This window comes from Armigeres subalbatus, chromosome 1 (assembly GCF_024139115.2).
Source record: "Armigeres subalbatus isolate Guangzhou_Male chromosome 1, GZ_Asu_2, whole genome shotgun sequence".
NCBI lineage: Eukaryota > Metazoa > Arthropoda > Insecta > Diptera > Culicidae > Armigeres > Armigeres subalbatus.
The window spans coordinates 17,193,071-17,206,757 of NC_085139.1; the positions used below are offsets into that span (position 1 = coordinate 17,193,071).

Sequence of the window (13,687 nt, forward strand, 5' to 3'; positions counted from 1 at the left end):
ATTGCATATATGTAATACATCAATTTTATTTGTGACTGCGGCTAACATCGATACAGCAATTTCAAATATACTCATCATGCTAGATGATAATGTCTGCATGCATAATTGAGCACATTTGTCTGCAATAAACATCAAATCACTAGACACATAGCAGCGCAGAGCTGAAAGGGAAAATCGATTGATTGGTTTATTCGCCGTGTTCACACTATCTGACCCATGAGTGCGTTGTTAATCAGCTCATTTCGATGACGATTGAAACCACCCGTGCAGACATTTGGGCACCGGTCCCGGTGTCGTGAACTCACTTCGTGCAATCTCGGTGAATGTTTTGGCGTCCAAAATTAGCAATCCGACTCGATTTTCCTCTTCGCGGCCCCAAACCATTGCCGCCAGGACCACGCCATCGTCCTCCGATTGTGGGTTGGAGTTTGGCACAAAGATGGGTTCGCTCGGATAAACATTTTCCTCACACCACGTAAGCCAAGACTTGTTTATTACGTCCACTTTACTCAGAGTGCCAGGATTGTTTGCATCTACGAAGCATGTACGGTATTTCGAAAAATTTCGTTTCAAGTGGTTCGAAACGAAATTCCGCGGAATTTAGCGAAATTTGAGCGTGGCGAAATCTGATTTCTTGATTTCGTTTCGTTTCGTAAAATCACAAAAATTCGCTAGAAAAATAAGATTTTAACGAAACTTAACGGAATTCCGCGGAATTTCGAAACAAATTTAGACTTAAACCATACTGTCTCGTACGGTAGTGTATTATCAAAAATTTTGGCTGCGCCGCTGAACAAAATCATAAAGCTGTTTTCAAAACTTAATGTTATTCAAATGTTCATATTAACGGTTACTGCATACTCCCATTCTGAGTCGACAAATACGTATTTAGTTTTTATCTATAAAACGTCTTCAGTGTTTTGTTAGAAATGTCAAACAGAAAACGAAAAATATCTTCAACTATTTTACCTCAAAATTTAAGACGTCAGGCTCAGAGTATAAATGTAATCAGATACGAATCTGATCAGTACAACTTTGTCAAAGAGGCAAAGCCATGGCGTGAATTCTTATGGAATTTGTGAATTATTTTTAAAGCGCCTCTTTCTTATTAACGGCCGACTTCTTCACCTCTTATGCCTCAAACCAGCTTTAGGCGGTTCACTAAGCACCACTTAACAGTTTGGTAGGCCCCAATGAAAACATTATTATTAAAGGAAGCACATTGAATAAACGAAGTTAGATTGATTTGAAACACGGTTTTCTTCTTCGAGTTTTCATAATAACTTCGTTTACTATAAATATTTAGTCGCTTACCAAGGCTTCACATGAATTACCTTTTCAACAAACCAAAGATTCCTTTCCTGTGGCGCTCACTGAGATGCAGAGATGTCCATCTCCTCAGTGTGGTGAAAAGAAATTTTAATACACTCACACGCACAGTTGCATTTGAACGGGAGCGCGCCTCTTACGTTTGAATTCACCACAGCTTTGGAGAAGTGTGTGATAAAAGAAGATCGAACAAAATGAACCGAGCGCACAATCAACAGCAGAACAGTGCAGTGTGGAAAAAGGGCCCTAAAACGCACTGCAGTGAGCGCTGATAAATACGCAGCCGCGCGCACGGCCGTGTATACGCGCCGGTGGCATTTCTGTGTGAATATTACTGCTGAGCTAATAAAATTAACCGAGCAGTTCGTAGCGATTTTTTTAGGAAATAATATTGAATGTTCTTAAGTCTTTTGTTTTTCAGCTTAATCCATTTGCATGTAAAGCATTATGATTGCCCTAATGAATTATTTTCTCACACGGTAATTTTTCGGTCATACGAAAAATCTAATTTTACTGAAAATTTAAAAATTCTATTACTGCCGTATAATGCAAGGCAATTGGGTTGGACAAGACGTTGGAATTGAACTCGAATTGAACGTCTAAACACCTCCATTCAACTCACTTGAACGAAAAGCATCGTGGAGCATCGTGGAATAAAAACCGAGTTTAAACAAATGTATTCATGATCCCCTTCGATGCAGGGTACTGCAGAGAGCATGCACGCTATGTTGACTGGACAATTAGTGAACCTTAAAGGAGTGTACTAAAGCGCAAAGGCCTGCCGAGAATATTAATCATTTTGCACATACATATTAAGAATTTGGAAATTACAATGAATAGTAAAATTCACGTAAATTTCACTAGTATCACCAACCACATAGAAAATTAATCTATTTTACGATTCTTGCGACTGACATACTGCGACTCCATACTCGATTTTTCCAGTTTTCAGGCCACGCACAACATTTTTGTTGAATCCCAAGCATCTGAGCAAGGGTCATAGTGCCTTTCATATCACGACCAAGTTTTCTCGAATTTAGCTGATAAATATGGGGTAAATTGGTTCGGTGTTACATTTAGGTAATTATTTTAATTTTGGAATACTTCCAAAAAATCATTGTCCATGTTAAATTATGTATGCAACAAACTTCTCTGCATTTGAATAACAATCCTTCTGTAACTTATGATATTGAATTTGGAAAGGCTTGCGAAATCACGGTTGAATTAACGGTTGCGGGTGTTTACACACGTATCGGATGCCAGCCTCAATTTCTGTTATCTGTGGTCCGGCCATATATTTGTCGGATCAGCGGGGGTATACTGTAATTAGTTTTTACAGATAAAACTATTTTGTGATTTTAAATGTATTTTCATGCACATATTTGGAGCATGCAAATAAACGTAACATTCAATCGATCTCACTATTCTTTTAAATCGAAATAAATTTAAACTGTGCTTGCTTGTAAAATTCAGTCAAATTTAATTGAATATCGAATGTTAATTCGTTTGATGCGGTAAGCTGCAAATTTACACGTCGTTGAAGTTTCAAAATTTCTTGCTGTGTTCATAAAAGGGACTATTTAACATATTAGACAATTTTCAGAAAGATGGATACTATTTATCAAAAAAATTACATTCATATTTGTCTAAAACCAAACAAACTGTTTACGAATGGATATCATATTTCTTTGTCCCATTCCAGACGCAGACTTCATTTCAATCATATCTACAATTGGATAATATCACTTTAAGTGATCCTAGATAGGTTTTTGCTTTCATTGAAGACATTATATCTACAAGTCTAGGGAAAATGTCTACTTCTAAAGAAGGAATCACATCCTAAATATGATAAAAAAAAAGAAATTAGGAACTGCACTAATGCTGGGGTATTGCCTTTTCGCCAATTGTAAACGAAGAAGCGGCGATTTATCTCAGACTGCTTAGCCACTTGCAGTTTTTCATACAAAATTTTCAATTTTGGAGGTATACATCTCGATTGCGTGTGAACCAATGTTGTAAACTTTAAAATCAATTCAATAAAAATTCCGCGAAAAAAAATTAAAATTTCGTTTCGTAAAATTTCGAATTGAATGGACCTTGATTTCGTATCGTTTCGAAGTTGCGGAAATAATTTGTATTTCGTTTCGTTTCGTTTCGAACCAACATACACATTTTAAATTTCGTTTCGTTTCGTTTCGTTAGGAAAAAGTGTCTTATCGCATACCCTTAGTGATTAGATTCTTCAGGGTGAGATCTCTACAGTTTTCTTCGCTGTTGCTTCTTTTCACTGAAGTCGGTTATGCTGAGTTTCTTGATCAAGCAGGCCCATGGTCGAGCTGCGGAAAAAATACTCGTCGTAGAGCTTTTCAAATCTTGTTTGTAGTTCAGTGGCAGTACGAATCGCAAGGGTCGACCCTGAACATCTTTGCATAATACGGGTTCTGCTGCATGTTTTTCATTGTGTCAATATACATACCGTTGAGCATGGCAGGGTCCTTGTAGCAGCATATATCCAAAACCACGTGGCCACCCTTTTCGTACTGATTGATGATGTGGAGGTAGAAGAATGACTCGGCATGGTATGTGTGTTTCAGTTCTCCGCTATCGCGATCCAACAAATAGATGTAGGTCTGTTGATTTTCGAACCATTTCAACGATGAAGCCATCGGTTCGTTCTTAATTTGGCTTACCAGCATCGACGGCACGGAAACACTCAAAGGCTGCTCGACCACGATGAAGAAATTCTCCGTGATTCCAAACGTGTGCATATACCCGGGGTGAAACTTCCAACGGGCCGGTATAGACGCCACGATGCGGGCATTTTCGAACATGTTCTCGCCATGCGGGAAACAGATGATTGTATAAGCTGGTCCTGTTTTGGTTACCGAACAGCCCAGATTGTAAACGGTACCGTCGGACATGACATGGGGGTGGGATGTGTGGTTGACTATTCCCACGTAGTCGGAAACGTTCAGCTTCGATTCGGTTCCCAACGTCTGCGGGTCGATCTTGTGAATTATGGGGCTCTCGGTGAAGGCGAAGTACTCGTCACCGAACGGGTAGATGGAAATCATCGCGTTGTCCGAGTTGTTCTCTCCTGGTTTGCGGAAGATGGCGGCAATCCTGGCGAAATAGAATATAAATTATCAGGTGAACCGGGTATATATTTAAATTAAATGAGAGAATACTGTGCTCCAGGCTGTGTATTCGCGATACGTCAAGAAATTCCATACAAAACTAAGGAAGTTTTATTAATGTAGAATAATGTTGGTTGATGCTGTCACATTTTTAAAAATTTACTGGCATTTATGAAGAACTATAAATTATGAAGAACTCGTAGCATTAGTAACCGATGCCAGACTAATTGGATGAGGGCGGGCTTATTAAAGCATTAAGAGTAATGCCTCTAAAGATCCAAACAGAGCTTCCTGGCAGGCAAGTGTTTTTTTTTTTTTTTTTAACGAAGGTGATGGAAATCTGCAAACAGACACCTGGGGAGGCGAACCCAGGTAGTGTGGGGATGGGATCACCACTCCCGACCCACTAAAACCAACTCCTTCCTCTCCAGTCATTCCCCCGGCCCGCAATTAAGCAATACTTCGGGGGATGACTCTTGGGCATTGCGCCCCCTCCATGACGTACACAAGTACACGTATGCGCCTCAACTCTTCGACACTCCCCATGCAACACATTTGCATTAAGACATACTGGCACCACATGTGCCCCAACACTCACCTGCCTATGCCGCTTGAATGACTGCAAGGAGAAGACCAGGTATCCTGCAGGGGTACCCCATGCCGCCATCACACAACATAAGGACTGTATCGAAAATAAGTTATCCACTTCATTGTATTCGAATAAAATCGGATGCATTTTAAAAATTTATAAAGAATTGTCTACCAATATCTGTTAATTCTGTTTGTTAAGTTTTATGAAAAAATATAATACCGAATAAATATTGCACTATTCCAATATTTATTCGAGCATTTCTCTTCCTGGTCACAAATTGGCATAAAATTGCCTCGTTTTATAACATGATTACTTTCTGGGTCCATATTCCGGTCCCTTGATTTTAGTTTTCTTCCTTTTTCCTGCAGGTTAGCGAACGTGTAATATTCCCCAAGCTTGTTGACCTTGAATGTTTAACTTTGCGGGGTGGATAGCGAAATGCTTGATCAAATTATCCATTTCGATGCCCTTCTTACGGAGTCATTATACTCGAATTTCAATATCATTTTCAATTCGCAATACATCGGAAATAATAGTTTTTTAACAAACAAAAAAAATAAGATTTGAAACCTAACATATGGATACATCGAAAGCCGGATAAAACAAACCAGTACCTCCATGAACTTTTGAATAGTAAAACTTTAAAAGTGGATAACTTATTTTCGATACAGTCCTTAGACAGTCCTCATTCAGTATGGTGCTCACCCCGTCCTGCAACAGAATGGCACCACTTGTCTACCAAGCCGGAGGCGACCCTAGGTTGGTGGCTCCTATGCCGCTCCTACCTCAGCTACGAGGCAGACCCTTTCATGTCTCCTATTTCAGAGGTATCATCCCCCGAAACTCCTGCCAGTCCTAGCGAGTCTTCACTCAATCCGTACCTGACAGCCGGATCACACTACTGCCTAAGCAGCCACTCTGACCATACGTACCATGCGAGTCTGACTCGTGTGCTCGCTCCTACATTCAGTCCCAATCGCTTGCACCACTTGTTCACCACTCTCTTTGACATTCAGTCACTCACTCAGTGGGGGTTGTAATACCCCCATCTCCCATTTTTATCCACTCTGTGCACCTCCTGTGCATCGTTTGGGCGTGGAACACCCGGCACGTCACGCGTGCCTAACACTCCCCTACCCGGGCTTTGATACGGCCAATAGGTCTGAAGGACGGGTACTTTGCAGGTAGCACCCACCTATTGACATTTCGAAGCCCAGATAGTCCTCAGCCAGTGTGGTGGTCTCCCCATCCTGCAACGGGGTGGCACCACTTACCTTACATGTCTCCGATTTCTGAGGTGCCGCAGAAGCATCAACCCCCCGACACTCCTGCCAGACGCAGCGAGACTTTCGTGTCCCCTAATTCTTAGGTGCCGCAGAGGTATCTGCCCCCGACACTCCTGCCAGGCCTCAACAGACTTCAGTCATTCTAACACTACCGACCATGCGTACCATGCGAGACTTACTTGTGTGCTCACCCATACACTCGGTCCCTCACTCTGTGGGGGTATTACGAGTAATACCCCCAACTCCCATTCGCTTGCACCACATGTGCACCACTTGGGGGTGTGTGGGTACCACCCACTGCCACCCGTTTGCCGCCGAAGCAGCCCTCACTCTGTGGAACCTCCACAGGCTCCACAGGTCGCCTGACACCTTGGGATTCGGGGTTAGGGGCTTGTATGCTTTAAGCGGCACACGGTCGCTTGATAAGGTTTGCTTGCGGATATGTGGTTTTTGGGAGGGAATTAACAGCGCCCCCTGTTAACCCCACCACCTCCTAGGCAGAACCCCCTGACTCACAGACAGCTGGGGAGGGGTCGTCAAGCTCTTGGACATGGTCCCTGCTGCCCCCTGGCAGGCAAGTGTGGTACTGTGTAAATGACACTGACTTGAGAAGACCATTCATCTTCCGCCAATCGAGTGGTACAGCTCATATAGAGAAACATTATCATAAAATGTTCTAAGGCTACTTTTCATTGCAAACAAATAAACGAAGTCACGGACGCTGGTGATTCGGCTTGATGATGGATATTTGGGCGTTGTCAGAGACTTCGAACACAGAAGAAACAGTCGTCAACAGTTTTTGGCACCTCGCCAATGCCGACAGTTTTGCGTAGGCACGCGATTTTCACATTTTTTTTTCTTGCATCAATTAGGTTCTTCAGGCTCTTCGGCCACATTGAGAGTTGACGTAGAGTCAATGTCAACTTCTCTCCCCGAACAGCCAAGATAGCTGTGTGGTGTCGGCAGCCAGTTATCTGGCTAAGAATAACGATACGGATTGCCTGTTCCGGTGGTAGAAGTCCACCATACAGGTGACCCCAAATGATTGGTGTGATGCGGCTTTATGCTTACCGTGCCTACGAATGAATGGTTAGGGGGGGGGTCTAAAAAAAAATAACCGCTAACGGAGCCTGTTAATCACCAGGGCACCCTTCACAGTATCTAGCCCTTACTGCGCTAACCGGAGCTATGGCATAGTTGACTTTTTGCTTCTCCGGAATAATCGGCTACTCTTATTCAATCTCAACTTGAGGTTAAATAAGGGTGGGATTTTGAGCATGCTTTTATTTAGTTTTTCAACAAACTGTCTCCTATATAGATTTGCTTTATGCGTTATACACATTGCACTCTGTGTTTCGTCTTTGACTTTCTTGATAAGATACCAATTTGGTTTCATCGTTGCTGTTCATATTAATGCTGAAGTTGTGGAGTGCATGATCTTAATTCGCAATGGTTTCGGTTAAGATAGCTCAAATCAATCTTCAGCATAAAGAACAGCAACGATTAATCTTTGTAGACTTATGCAAAATGGCAAATCCCAAGTGGCTTTGGTTTATTTATTTATCATCAGACTAAGGCCGGAGTGGCCTGTGCTGCACATAAAAGACTTCTCCATTCAGCTCGGTTCATGGCTGCACTTCGCCAACCACGCAGTCTGCGGAGGGTCCGCAAGTCGTCCTCCACCTGATCGATCCACCTTGCCCGCTGTGCACCTCGCCTTCTTGTTCCCGTCGGATCGTTGTCGAGAACCATTTTCACCGGATTACTGTCTGACATTCTGGCTACGTGCTCGGCCCACCGCAGTCTTTCGATTTTCGCGGTGTGAACGATGGATGGTTCTCCCAACAGCTGATGCAACTCGTGGTTCATTCGCCTCCTCCACGTACCGTCCGCCATCTGCATCCCACCATAGATGGTACGCCGCACTTTACTTTCGAAAAGTCCCAGTGCGCGTTGGTCCTCCACGAGCATCGTCCAGGTCTCGTGTCCGTAGAGAACTACCGGTCTTATAAGCGTTTTGTAGATAGTCAGTTTGGTACGGCGGCAAGCTCTATGCGATCGGAGCGTTTCGCGGAGTCCAAAGTACGTACGATTTCCTGCCACTATGCGTCTCCGAATTTCCCTGCTGGTATCGTTATCGGCGTTCACCAGTGAGCCCAAGTACACGAATTCTTCTTCAACCACCTCGATTTCGTTACCACCGATAGAAACTCGTGGTGGGTGGCTTACATTGACCTCTCTTGAGCCTCTTCCTATCATTTACTTCGTCTTCGACGTGTTGATGACTAGTCCAATCCGTTTAGCTTCGCTTTTCAGTCTGATGTAGGCTTCCTCCATCCTCTCAAAGTTACGTGCCATGATATCTATGTCGTCGGCGAAACCAAATAACTGGACGGACTTCGTGAAAATCGTACCACTCGTGGCATTTCCTGCCCTTCGTATTACTCCTTCTAAAGCAATGTTGAATAGCAGACACGAAAGACCATCACCTTGCCGTAACCCTCTCTGCGTTTTGAAGGGACTCGAGAATGCCCCTGAAACTCGAACTACGCACATCACCCGTTCCATCGTCGCCTTGATCAACCGTATCAGTTTATCCGGAAATCCGTTTTCGTGCATTAGCTGCCATAGCTGGTTCCGATCGATTGTATCATATGCGGCTTTGAAGTCGATAAATAGATGATGTGGTGGCACGTTGTATTCGCGGCATTTCTGCAATACCTGACGTATGGCGAACACCTGGTCTGTGGTAGAGCGTTCACCCATAAATCCCGCCTGGTACTGCCCCACGAACTCTCTTGCAATTGGTGTTAGTCGACGGCATAAAATTTGGGAGAGTACCTTGTAGGCGGCGTTCAGCAATGTGATTGCGCGGTAGTTGCTACAATCCAGCTTATCGCCCTTTTTGTAGATGGGACACACGACACCTTCCATCCACTCGTGCGGCAGAACCTCATCCTCCCAAACCTTGGTAATCACCCAATGCAGCGCTCTAGCCAGTGCTTCACCACCGTGTTTAAACAGCTCTCCTGGTAATTGGTCAACTCCAGGGGCTTTGTTGTTTTTCAGCCGGCCGATCTCCTCCTGGATTTCCTGGAGATTCGGAGCCGGAAGTCGCATGTCCTGCGCGCGTGCTCCTAGGTTCATTACCATACCGCCACCGTTGTCTGCCATATCGCCATTCAGGTGCTCTTCGTAGTGCTGCCGCCACCTTTGGATCACCTCACGCTCGTCCGTAAGAAGGCTCCCGTGTCCTTACACATATCGGGCTGTGGCACGTGGCCCTTACGTGAACGGTTCAACTTCTCATAGAACTTTCGTGCGTTATTAGCGCGGTACAGTTCCTCCGTCTCTTCACGGTCTCGATCTTCCTGCTGGCGCTTTTTCCTCCAGAAAATCGAGTTTTGCCTGTTCCGAGCCCGTTTATATCGTGCCTCGTGCGGTGTTACAGCAATCTCGTCCATGCTGCATTCTTCTCTTCCACTAACTGCTTACATTCGCCGTCATACCAGTCGTTTCTCCGATCCGGGGGCACCGTGCTAAGTGCAGCGGTTGCGGTGCCACCAATGGCGAATCGAATATCTCTCCAGCCATCTTCAAGAGACGCTGCGCCTAGCTGCTCTTCCGTTGGGAGTGCTACTTCCAGCTGCTGCGCGTATTCTTGGGCTAGTCTACCGTCTTGTAGCCGCCCAATGTTAAGCCGCGGCGTCCGACTTCGACGCGTGTTGTACACCGTCTAGAGTTTCGAGCGCAGGCATACTGCAACGAGGTAGTGGTCGGATTCAATATTCGCACTGCGGTAAGTGCGTACGTTCGTGATGTCGGAGAAGAATTTACCGTCGATTAGAACGTGGTCGATTTGGTTTTCTGGTTCTTGGTTAGGTGATCTTCATGTGGCCTTGTGGATATTTTTGCGGGGAAAGAAGGTGCTTCGGACTACCATTCCCCCTCCTTCCAAACCGAAAACTTCCTAAACCGGACCGGGAATCAAACCCACCCACCCTCGGTATGTTCTTGCTTTGTAGTCGCGCATCTTTATGCACGGCTGAGAAGGGCCCCACGATTAGCAGCATGTAAGCATAAAAGCATATGGAGACGCATGGTACATTTGTGCGACGATTCATCTTGTGACTAAACTTTTCATGCACAACTTCATCACATCCGTTTTATTAAATAAATGAACAAGTATGCAAGCATTTGTATGGAACTTACGTTATGGGACACCCGAACCTAGTTGCATGTTGGGAAGTACCTGTTTTTGGTTAACGTGTCGAGAACAACGATCAAGAAATCATTAGAATCATGATTTCAAACAGCAGGTTTCCGGTCGTCTTCTAAGACTTTCACAATTCTTTCACGGTTGTATTATCCACCTCATATAGTTTCCTGTAGTTTGCTAGTTTGTTATATTTGTTGGCTGGAGTACGGATGCTGTCATTTAAAATGCAGAAAATTTTGCAGTGCAGCTCAAATTAGTTTGATGCAGATGTTCTGTTCTGGAGTCCAGATCAATCAGTCTACCAGGTAAAATCCGCCTGGTATCAAACCAAAACCAATCCATCATATACAATACATACAAGTCCCTGAAGCCCTTGCGTATTATCTGCAGTTAAACATAGATTGATGCAGATGTTCTAGGTTCTCCAAATCTTTCTGGCAGATCAATTGGTTTAGCCGGTCAACTACGCCTGGTTTTAAATCGAAATCGGCGCTACACACGAGCTGGAAAATGAAAGTTCATGCAAATGCTGTGTGTACGAACGCCACGAGACTCTTATGCAGCAAGAAACAGTATGCGGATGAAGAAAAATTGTGTCACAATGTCGCCGTACATTTTTGGCATACTGTGTCGATGTGTATGGAGCACGAAATGTAAATATTCGGACAATCATAATGCTTAACTTTACTTGTTCCAACACTGTTTGTTAAGCTGGGAAGCTTTCGGTTGAATACCAGAGGCATTTGAACTTGTAGACTAGTTGACATGAATTCCAGAACAATTTGGAAAACCTAGAATATCTGCATAAATCTAAATCGGTTTGCATATAATACGCAAGAGCCCTAGGGACTTGTATGGGCATTCATTTTCATTTATTTAGCTTACATCTAAACAGATAACACTGAATCAACAATTTGACGCCACAATACACGGTTGGACGCCGCATAGCTCCATCCTTCATTGCGCCCCACGCTTGTCAAGTCACTCTGCAAGTGGCTAGCTTTTTCGGGCCCATCTTGATGAGCTTCGATACCATCCTTACCAGCTGCTTCAGTGGCGTAGCCACGGGGGTGGTTTTGGGCATAAAACCCCCCCAGAGACAATATTTTTAGAAGAAATTTTTTTTCCCGAAAAAAAAAATGTTCGGAAAACCCCCCCCAGACCAATTTTCTGGCTACGCCACTGAGCTGCTTTATTGGTCTTGACTTGACTTTCACTTCCTGTTTTCTCAGCGCCATTTAAGTGTTCCTCGCAGTGCTGCTTCCACCTTTCGATCATCACACGTTCATCCGTCAAGATGATGCCATCCTTATCCCTGCACATCTCTGATCGCGGCACGAAACTCTTGCGGGATGCGTTGAGCTTCTGATGGAACTTGCGTGTTTCTTGAGAACGGCACAGCTCGCACTCCACTTCTTCCAGGCGGCGTTTCTTCTCATGAAAAAGGCGGGTCTGCTGTCTCCGCTTCCGTCTATAACGTTCCACGTTGTGCCGGGCTTCTTACTGCAGCGTGACCGCGAGCGCTGCGTCCTCCATAATCTGTCTGCACTCTTTGACAAACTAATCGTTCCGTTGACTTCGTCCCACATTTAACTGTACTCCAGCAGTCCTCAGGAGGGGCCCCGTCGAGCGCACTCTCTTCCGACAAAGTTGCCTCGAGAAGCTGCGCGTATGCAGTTGCGATATCGTGTCGCACCAGTCGCTCTACGTCGTGTCGCGGCGGCCGGCGTTACCGACCATTGTTGATGACGGATAGTTTTGGGCGCAACTAGCGCCACAAAAAGTCCTTACGTCGATAATGTCGGAGAAGTGCCGTCCATCAATCAGAACGTGGCCGATTTGTGAAGCGACGAAATCAATTAGTCGTAGGCCGTGTTCGTTCGTCAGCCGGTGGGCTGTGGACGTTGATTATGCTAAAGTTGAAGAACCTGCACACGGTGCACAATTTTGATTAGCGTACCTAGCTGGCACTCGGACGATGATCAGCCGACCCTAACATGGGGAACGCTCCTAACAGACGCTCGATCAGATTTGCACTTCCGGAGAAGAGCAACCCCCCCCTCTATCCAATCAGTTAGTCGTAGTCCGGCCGGCTCCACGAGGAGGTAAGGATAGGAGTTGCTGCGTAAGCGACCAAGGATCGTGAGATGGGATCTATTTTATTCTTTCAGGTACGCGAAGTACCAATGGTACGCTTTACCTAGCATTTGCCGTGTTTTCGATGGACCTCCGTATTTCCTGATTTGCTTCAATTTACTTATTGGGTTTAATTAACCTTTACCTCCCAAGACCGCCTTTAGACGGGTATACCCCGTGAAGCATAAGTACGTTAGGCATAAAATGACCCAAAGAACAACCCATGATATAAAGAAGGCAGAATTATGCCAAACGTCCATTATGCCTAACGTCTATTATGCCTAACGTGCATTATGCCTAAAGTACTTATGCCTAACGTCCCGGTCCCCCTTTAGATTGATGTCGATCAATAATATAATAGAAACTTTTTCCACAACTAACCTTATTCATTATTCACAACTAACCTCTAAAATACTTGTCCAACTATATAAGGAAAATGAAAAATAGCCGTGAAAATTAAAAAAATTGCAATAAATCGACTTTGAATGAGAATTTTTGAACTCTAAAAATGTTGAAAATCGAAAAAGATGAATAGATTCAAGAAATTATTTTTTTAGATGAAAAACTCAAAAAACAAAATTTAAAAAAATCTAAATGTGAAAGTGATGAAATCGCGATTTAATTTTTTTCATTGCCCCAAAACGTGTTCAGATCAATTTTAGAAAGCAAAATTGTGATTTTGAGCGCAAACAAAAATAGCGGTTATAGAGGGTTAACTTAAGATTAATAACCTACAAATCAAAAAGTTCATCCATTATTTGACATACCTAGTTTTTAGAGACCAAGAACGATTCAACATCAATAAGGCAAATCACTGCTGTCAGCTGAACGTATTTTCTATGTACTCACAGCGCTTACCTAATCTCTGCCTCTCCCATCGAGGCAGCGTGCGTGATTCATGTCCCCATCGCATCGTGTTAGCATTAGCATTAGCATTGAGCAATTCGCACAAATTCGTAGGTGGTACAAGCCAAGACTATTGTACGAG

The 13,687-nt window shown here is 44.1% G+C and overlaps 1 protein-coding gene across 1 annotated transcript; it reads right to left on the reverse strand.

Annotated features, from left to right (window-relative positions):
• Window positions 1-45: 45 nt before the first annotated feature.
• On the reverse strand, window positions 46-13,577 carry LOC134205983 (carotenoid isomerooxygenase-like). Its single transcript, XM_062681677.1, is given in 5 exon segments — window positions 46-533; window positions 3,554-3,602; window positions 3,604-3,746; window positions 3,749-4,452; window positions 13,558-13,577. Coding segments are annotated over 5 exon segments (1,212 nt in total). The 3' UTR covers window positions 46-237.
• Window positions 13,578-13,687: the final 110 nt, after the last annotated feature.